At 46.7% G+C, this 9,599-nt stretch overlaps 1 protein-coding gene across 3 annotated transcripts in view; it reads right to left on the reverse strand.

Moving 5' to 3' along the window:
• KAT2B (lysine acetyltransferase 2B) overlaps positions 1-9,501 on the reverse strand; it is a 44,402-nt gene extending 34,901 nt beyond the window's left edge. For all 3 annotated transcript variants that reach the window (XM_054815323.1, XM_054815321.1, XM_054815322.1), the window contains exons 1-2: positions 9,189-9,501; positions 499-625 (exon numbers count right to left, since the gene is read on the reverse strand). In XM_054815323.1, the coding sequence (XP_054671298.1) occupies positions 499-625; positions 9,189-9,410 (349 nt within the window). In that variant the 5' untranslated portion in view covers positions 9,411-9,501. The remainder of the gene's footprint in view (positions 1-498; positions 626-9,188) is intronic.
• Between the last annotated feature and the right edge of the window lie 98 nt (positions 9,502-9,599).

Consider the following 9,599-nt stretch of genomic DNA (forward strand, 5'->3'; position numbering starts at 1 on the left):
ACACTACCCTAGACGATGCTAACATGTACAACCCCAGTACTCTTTGCTGCAACACGGAAAACGCACAGTTCTTTTTGTAGGTAAGAGTACCTGCTTTAGCAGCATTCAGGAATATTTTATAGTTTATTCTATAGTAAGAAAACGTAATACAGCCTGCAGGAGAGAGTCATCCATGTTGCAAGGCAGCTGGCAGATAAAGCACTGTGAGGTTAATGCATATGTTACACAAAGTATTAAAATTGTTATGGGTGGCTTAACAGTGCTTTTGCATTTTAACAACTTAAGACGTCTGGGTTGTTTGAAGTCGTACCTTGGTTCAATTTCTTCAAAACTCATTTTAGGATATTCCTGACATATTTTAATCTAAGTTATTGACATTTATGTCCAATCGTAACCCCCATTTCTAGGTCTTGGCATGGCCACCTTGACTTTTCATCTCGCAAGAGTGGAGACTTCTGGGTGTAAGCCGGTGGATTGCAGGAGAAAGGCAAAACTTACCCAGCGCGTGGCTGCAGCTGCGGCAGGGCTCTGCGAGGCTGACCACCGCCTGCTGCAGCTCTGCCCGGGGGGGCGTGGGGGGCGGGTTGGGGTTCTTCCAGCCATTGCATTTACAGGATTCCTCAGCCTGAAAATAAAGCAAAAGGGTACCGATCAACAGCGGGGAAAAAAACCAGGAACTTGCTGAAACTGTGTTATTTTGAAAGCAATAAAAAGTAACATTATTAATTTCAAGGGGTTTTTTTGTTTTGTTTTGATTTGGGGGGGATTTTCAGAGTGTTTTCTTGTTGTTTCTTTGTTTGGTTTTGTTTTTTTTTTATCTACCACACAGCTAGACTTTACTTTCTAGAAATAACTGGAAATAGAATAGCACCCCAAATAGAGAGATTAACACGGTTCTTGTAAGCAAACTGTACTCGGAAAAATACATACACAAACTCCGGCTAATTCCTTTACAGAAAGCCCTCGCTCTAGCTCCTATATGAAAGAAGTATTCAAACATTTACTGGTATATCAACACATACAGATCCAGCCACCGAGAGAGTTTTAACCTGTTTCTGTTTAAATGATTATCTAATAGGCAACACGTTTATCACTGCCTTAACAGCTATACCGGCACCAAGGAATCACGTAACTAAAACCAAGCCCATGACAACCCAAGCAGGGCTAACTAAATACCGAAATCGGCAAACAATAACTGCACCATTGGAGAACGCCGCCTAAAGCAAGGCTTGGCCACAAACGCAACGGATGCCAAAGACAGTGACACTACCAATGAAACCTGCTGCTTACCCTGGAAAGTTTATTTACACTCAGTGACTGCAGCTAAAAGGACTGACCACGAAGGGAGAGGTTATGACTTGGGTAATCGTGTTTCAAATCATTCAGACGTTCAAAGTCCTGATTCTAGTTATCCAAAGAGCAGCTTTATAGGAGGGGATTTTCTTCTGCATATCCAAAAGATCTTAGTTATTTTGATGATAAATTTCTTCTAACAGCATTCATATCCCTAGGTGAAAATCTTAATCAGAAGGAAAGAGTGCTCTTCTACTGTTCAGAGATATCTGTGCACTGGGCTGTAACAAGATACTCATGAATTTGCAGTGCCAAGACCTCAGTGAGGAAAGTATGCCAACTGCTGCATAATATTTATGACTGAAACAACCTTCGTAGGAAAAATTGTGATGTTAATATATCTAATATGCCATTTTTCAAAACCAATTCTGAATATATTTAATGCAATCTATTTCAGGAACCTACTTAATTTTCCTTTTATGTTTCCAAATCCCATCTTGCCTAAGGAAGAAGCACCCAGGAGAAGCAGAAAGGATCACAGCTTGACAGCTCCTAAGACTGACAGCTTTGTAGATGGATGGTAAATTGTTCTTCCAAACTAATTTCAATATTCAGCAACCTAAGCACCAAGAAAACTGCTGCCTGCAGTTTGCTGAGCACCACATGATGTTTTTACCATCTCTAATGCTTAAGCCTTTATCCGGCTAGGCTCCTGGCCCCAGGTGCCACGGCCTCTGCCTGCGCACGGGGCGGTCTGGAAGGTACGATGGGATGTCAGTGGCATTTTCAGCAGCTGGAGCCACCAGGATGACTCAGAAATCCACCTGCAAGTGCCCAGCAAAACCACTTCCACGTACTTCCCTTGGAAGGGGGACAACCTGCATCGCCTGAACCTCCTGGGTCTCCAAACTCACTGCATGGTGCAGACTGCCTGCCACCCCATAGAGTTATGATGTGGCATCAGGGAGGTTTCAGCATGGAATGTAGGGAAGACTAAAACAATTTAAAAAAAAAAAAAGTCTCATAAAATGCAATCTGGAAGGATTCATGGTGAATTTTATGTTATTTTTCTATCATGTTTTCTATGAGTAATACGATTGGCAGAGAAGTGAAGAAGGCCCGATGTTATTTTCCAGCAGAAACCATCTCTTACAGTTTCACAGGCATTGAGCCAGTTTTACTTTTGTTTGTTACCCAGACCTACAGGACCTCTTAAAGTTTAATGACTAGAAAGAGAGATCAGTGATTGAGTGACACCTGTGAACCAAGGATTGCCCTGGTGTGGGGACTTTGGAGAAGAGATAATATGAAACCACACTTTCGATTAGCATCTTGAGCTAGACAAAACCAATGCCAAATAAACTATCCACATTTGCTCTGTGGGAGAGGCAACATTGCCATGGAAGTTTTTTTGCAGTTAAGACAAGGATAGAGAAACTGTCACAGGGGGAAAAAAACTGTCAGAAAATGAGATTATTGCCAAAGAAAATTCAAGAGACAATCGTAAAGAAGTTCTCAAACAAGAATTGATTAAATATTATTTTAAGGAAGTAAGATTTAATCCTCCCCATGCAGCTGTCTGGACAAATGTTCCACACTGTAAATTACTGACATAATATCATGCTTTTTATTAATTGCTTTAAATCATACCACAATGAAACATGTCCAAAAAAACTAGGCACAAGCTTTTTGAGAATTTTTTTCTCCAAGTGGAAGCAGTATTTCACAGAAGCTCACCACACAATATTTACTATCAAGCCTAAAAACTATAAACAGTGAGTAACTCCACAAACTTTAGTGTCACACAATAATTAACAGCAAAGATGCAAACAAACAGATGTATGAATCGTGATAACAGCTCAGTTAAACTGCCAAAAATAAGTATCAACCCACCCACAGAAGAATAAAAACAGCGTGTTCAACGACAGATTTTTTTCTGCCCTCGGTAGTATTTCCTCGCCAGATCTTTTTGAAGCAGATGTTAATTTGTATTGTTCAAATTATTCCAGAGACCTTTCTCCAACAACTACTAGAGTGGGTTTTTTTTTTGTTAATCTCTCTATAAAACACCAGGATCAGCATAAATATTCTGTTAACCAAGGGGAAACGCAACCCAAAAAGGTCCTCTTTCAAACTAAGCTCTCATTGTAGATGTTGACAGTGCAAGTATTTTTGCAGTGAATACGCAATGTGCATTCTTCGGTGGCTTAAAGTGCTGAGTTGTTTTATGTCTTCCACAGCGCTTTGTTCATTCAATCCTTTCTTTGACTATCTTCAGCTTTCTCCTTCCTTTCTTCTTCTTCTTTTTTTTTTTTTACTGTCACTCATCTGCTTTTCATTAGAAAATAAAGTATGACTTCACCTCTGCAAAAACTTAATTTAAGATCAAAACAGTTTTGAGGGAGGAAGGAAAAGAAGCATTTGAACTAGTACATCCAGTCCTTGGAGCCTTGTTTTCTGGTACATCTGCAGAGCTTTGATAAAGCCACTGGAGATTGTTGGGAACTTCTGCCTTACTGAAGCCTGCAAAGTAATGACTGTCATCTTTGCAGGCCCAGGGATCATAAACATTGTATCTTCATTGGCGGCTTTTAATAAAATTGGATGAGTGTAGTATAATAAAACATAATGATTAAATACTGTTGCCTGCCCCCCCCCCCAAAAAAAAACCAACCCAACCCAACAAACAAACAGTACAAAAAAAATGTACATTTTGCACTGTACAATACAATTTCAATCATTTTTTTACCCCTTCCATGCTAGGTGGAGCGTTACAACATGGGATATCAAATTGTCCGGTAGCTCTGGGCAGTGAAAACTGCAACTCTGAACAAACTAAAGTTACTGTTTCCTTTAGAACACTGAATGTACTGATAGCAGGTCAAAAATGGACAGTGAAAAAATACAGCACGTATTTACACACGTTATTGGAATTTTCATTTAAAAAAGAAAGCACCTGAAAGTTACAACATTGCACATCTCGGCCCCTTTTAAGTGGGTTTCAGGTGTCTAAAGAACAATGAATAAGTGAAGAATGTTACACTAACTTAGGGACTAAAACGTTCCTCCCCTTTTCGAAGAGTGAAATGAGCACAGGAACGTGCAAACTTCAAGCTAACTTAATTACAAAGTTAAAGACTGCAAGAGTTTTAAAAATGAGTTTCAAACCAGCTGTTGTGCTGGGCTCTATTTCCATCTCAAAATCATACAGGTTGCCCTCTCTAGTAACTGAGATGCAGAGCAGACTCAGCAGATTATATATACACAACATTACAGATATTTCTACTTCCAGCAAGTATAATTACTCTAGAGAAAATATTCTTCCTCCCAACACAAAAGCAGTGTAAAACATCCTCTAAGTTTTTTACTGCAAGCAATAATCTCAAATTGATGCTTTTAACAAAGGACATCAAACAAACCATAACAAATACATTGATGATGAATTCAAAATACGTATTTTTTCCTACTCAAATATTCAGTATCCAGCAACCAGTTAGACACTGCTTGGAGAGCTACTCATACGTATCAGGAAATTAGCTGACCCATTTGTCTTTAACAATACAAAATAATCCGTTCAATGTTCAGCTCTAAGGACATGTTCTTCATTTTTTGATCAATCCAAGTATTTTATTCCCCGTATTTTCCAGCTGCACTTACAGAATAGATGTAGGCTACAATATAAAGCTTTTATTAATAACAGGGGCCTAGTTCCCACCTTGTAAAGTTAATAGTAGATTTCCTGTTTAATTTAAAGGAAGATGCTTTAATTGGTCCTGTAAGACATTGTAAAACAGATTCACCCCACTATGAAAATGACCATAAGAAAACTTTAGATGTCTTGTACGTCTCCTATACACCTCTGCAGAAAACAACTTTTCCAGTTGAGCTTCAAGGAGTCATTCTCACCCTATACAGAGTCCAGCAGTAATACATCCAAGTCTGCCTCACCTTAATCTACCTTATGAAATATTTTGTTTTTCCTGACTTCTATTACGGAAACGGTGGTACATATTTATCCTATGAACTCTTTTTTTATATGTAGGAGCAGGAAAACTCCATAGAGGTCACTCTAGGATGAGAAGTGGAAGAAATGCCTCTACCAAGGGTCAGCAGCTGGTCTGGAGCCCAGGACCCAGATTTTACTTCAACCTCTGCCACCTACTCACCTGCTCCAGGGCCTTGGCCAAGTCATCTCATCATAAACAAAATGGACACAGTGAGAAGGGTTATCTAAAGCACAAGGTCTTTCTTCAAGTAAGTATTAATCCCTGCTACTTGTGCAAATGCCTTAGGCTACTGTGTTCTAATTATATTTATAAGCATCCAGGCAACACTGTAAGATACATATAATGACAAATAACCAATTTTGCAGAAAACTTGGTGTACTAAAATAGTACATATTTCAACCTGTTTGTAAGAAAAACTCCTAGTGAGAGTTGTATTTTCATGTACTGTAAACCAATAGGGAAAAAAAGCCAAGGAGACTTCCTCCTACATCTTCATTAAATATATTTATTTGTGTAAGTCATACAGTGCTGCTTTTATATAAAAAAGTGCTGCAAGCTCGCACGCCTCATGCTCAATTTCACACTGGACAAAACCAAAACGATGTATGCAGCCATTCATACGTGCACAGGTATAGCAAGTGCCAAATACAAAACCTCGCACAGCATACAGCGCTCCTGTGCACTTCCAAAAGTCATGAAAACTGTGCCAACTCCCAATATATTATTGTTCAGAACGTGCTTTCTTCCCCCCCCCACACAAACTTGGCCATTTAAGAAGGTTTTTTCACACAGAAGAGCCTGTTCTCTCCCTTCCAGCCCGACCTTTTCTCACAGGGGAAAAAGTCAAGTGGAGCAGCTCAACAGCTACAATTCTCCTGTCCCAATTCTTTGTCACAAAAAAGAAACAAACCCCGCATTTCTCTAGCCTGGGCAGCAGCTCCCTAAACTTCACTCTCATTCTGCTCAGAACATGTGCATGCTGCAGATGTCTTTGCCAGCAGTCTTTGTCCACGTTTCCCGTGAAGAAAAAGGATCGCTGAAGGACCAGGAGGTCCCCCTTGGGGACTGAGCACCCTACTCGAGAGCAGCGCCTTCCTGCCTTTTCTGCTTGGCATTTCTGCTGTCACCACTGAGACTCACCCTCTACACAGCCACGGACCTCTCCATCTTCTTGTGTTGCTGCTCTCCATGCCCAGCGAACATACGGTCCCTGCCCCTGCTACTCCCAGCATCTCTGAAGTTAAGTCCCTAATAAATTCTGTGTGCTGAATTTGACAATAAATTTTATGTGGGAGAAGGTGATCGATGCTGAGGATGCCATTACATATTTTCTGCACTCCAACTTGTAAAGCTCTATGCAGATTTACACAAGATTCATGTACAGCCACTAGGATCAACAGAGATGCTCCCTTTGGAGATGGTGTGAGCGTTTGCCTTCTCTCACTCTTTTGCAGTCATATACAGAAATGCAAAATAAATGGCAGAGAAGTTGCAACCCAAAGTAAGAAAAAGCTCAAAGTTACACTCTGCACTGCTACAGTTTCTTGCAAACCACTAATGTCACAAGCAAAGCAGTGTCATTCTGGAGCACCTGCCAGGTGTTCGGGAAGAAAAATCACACACTCTTCCACCCAGCTCCATCCTTCCCCTTTATCCCACAGGAGAAGCCACTTGATTAGTTTACAAGGAGCTTCCAGTCTGCCTACTTGCTTCTGTTTTGAGACCTGAAAGAAAGCTGCCTGCCACTGAACTACTGAAGAGAAGTCAAATGGCAAAGGTAAGTTTTGCATTTTAATCCAAACACAGTAGTTAGTGCTGTGGCTGTGCCTAGATCCTGGGGGGACAAAGAGGCCCTAGGGTGCCCTTGGCCATGGGTCCTGCTCCATCCATCACTGGAGACTGGAGTGCCAGTGGGGTGTGCACCCAGGGCTTCTCACACAAGAGGGCCAGCAAGGACACCCCAGCAGAGCACCAGCAGTACGAGCTGTCACCACACCGTACCCCACCACCAGAGCCCTGTGAGAGGGAAAGAAGGGCTGGCGGCAGGCCGCGGCGTGCCCTCTTCCACTCCCAAATGGCACTTGTCTCCCTTCCAACAAAGCACCTGCGGCAGTGCACATGTGGGGCTGGTGAGTGCCTGAACAAGCAAAGGGTTTGGGAGGGGACAAGGCTGCCTGCACTTCTTCACAGCACAGGTACCTCTGTGGGGCAAAGCGTCTCAGGAGAAGGCTTTTGCCCTCACAAAGATCATCTGGAGGTACAGCAGGGGAAGAAAAAAGAACCGACTAGGGAAGAAGAAAGCCATTCATTCATACACACACAGAGGCACTCCTAACACCTCGTGAAAATCTCACCCCACAACTAGCTTCATTTAACAGCAAGACTTGGTAACATTAAAATTTGGGGGTGCAAAGAGGACTCGGCACTGGGAAAGCTTCAAACCATGCCACCCAGCCTGCAGTGAGGGCTGCAAGTTTCAAGTACACTAGCTGCTTTTTTAACTTACTGACACCAGTGTAATCTTGCTATGTCCCATGTACGCACCAAAGCTGAAGTGGAGGTGCCTGCACATTTGGAAGCAGCTAAGAAATTGAAATGTGCGTGGCTTCCTTAATTTGCCCTCACACGACAGCATTGCGCCATGCCTTCAGCATACGGTTAAAGCTCTTCACACCACCAGACAGGACTACAGAGCCATACTATGATGGTTCTTCCTGTACATTAGCATTTAGTTTGGCCTTTCACTTAATGTTTGCCCTTTTGAGGCTTCCAAGGTAAGGGAACAGAGAAAATAAGATGGACATTTCTCACGAACAGGTATTTTCAATGCTGAAAGCATTACTAGCAGATTTGACACCAGCACTGCCAATCTGAACATGTCAGACCCGCTGTGCATCCAGGAATTGCCCTGACAGCAGCAGCGCAGCCAGCTGCCCACGCTCCGGACACACTGGTCCTCCTCTGCGCGCCGCGTGTGCGTACGCACAGATGACAACGCCAGTTGTCACAGACCTCTGAAGGCAGGAGTGACAGCTCTGACCAGGCTCCAACAAACACGTAAGTCCTGCTTCTCCCACCAAGAAAAAATTGCAGGTGGAGGGAAAGTACTTGTGGAGAGAAACCCTGGGCAGCTTTCCCGAATACGAGAAGCGAGCACCGGTCAGGCACTGGAGAACAGATCCCCGCAAGAGCAGGGTGCAGGTGGGCGGCGGTGCCCGCTACCGGCCCGGAACACGGGATCGGTGGTACGTGACCGGCGGGGACACAACTTTCCCAAGCCCGGAGGCCGCGCCTCTTCGCTTCTCTGCCAAAGCAGCTGGCGACGGTGCCAGGTCGGGGCAGCGGCTTTTGCGATGTCAACAGCTCTGCGCTGCAAGGCCGCCGCCGCGCCCCGGCCGACAGGCAGCCCCCGCCCGGGGTGCGCTCCCCCGGGCCGGGGCAGGGGCCGGGGAGGCCCGCACCCCCCAGGCAGGCGGGTTCCCCGCTTCCCACAGGGATGTTTACGCGGCGGGCAGCTGCGGCAGCGATGTTAACCCAGCGCTTACCGCCGGCACCAGGAGCTGCCCCGCCCGCCGCCGCCTCCCGCGGAAGGACGGACAGACGGACGCCGGGGACGGACACCTCGGCTGCCGCCCGGCTCAGGCAGGAGGGCGGCGCTTCCCCCCCGGTCCCGTCTTGGGCGCGTTTGGGGTTTATTTTTGCGACCGCCGGCCGGAAAGCTCCGGGGGGGAGCAGGATCCACCGGAGCCGCCACTTCCGCGGGGAGCGTCAGGCTGCAGCCCGGCCGCCTCCCCCGCCCGGCACGGTCCTTCCCCACCGCTTCCCTCCCTCCCGTCAATCCCCACCCTCCGTGGGCGGGTGGGCGCCCGCGGCCGGGCGGCCGGGTACCTTGCAAGCGGAGTAGACGCCCAGCTTCTCCAGCTTCTTGGCCCGCGGCGCGCCGCGCAGCTGCGCCTTCTTCCCCGCGCTGCGCGCCGAGCCGGGCCCCCCGGGGCTCTCGGCGGCGCTGCGGGCCGGCCCCCCGGCGGCCACCCCCCCGGCGGCCGGGGAGCCCTGCTGCGGCCCGCCGCCGCCCGCCGCCCCGGCCCCGGCGCCGCCAGGCTCCGCCATGCCCGCGGCGCGGCGGCAGCCGCCCGTCCGGCCGGCCGGCGCGGTGCGGTGCGCCCGGCCCTAGACCCTCCCCTTCGCCGCGCCGCCGCCGGCTGCTCCCCGGGGGGGGGGGGCGGGAGGAGGGACCCGCCGCTCCGCGGGCGGCTCCTGCCCCGCCGGGCGGGAGGGGAGGGGGGGCCGGCACCCGCC

Source organism: Grus americana, chromosome 2 (assembly GCF_028858705.1).
Source record: "Grus americana isolate bGruAme1 chromosome 2, bGruAme1.mat, whole genome shotgun sequence".
NCBI lineage: Eukaryota > Metazoa > Chordata > Aves > Gruiformes > Gruidae > Grus > Grus americana.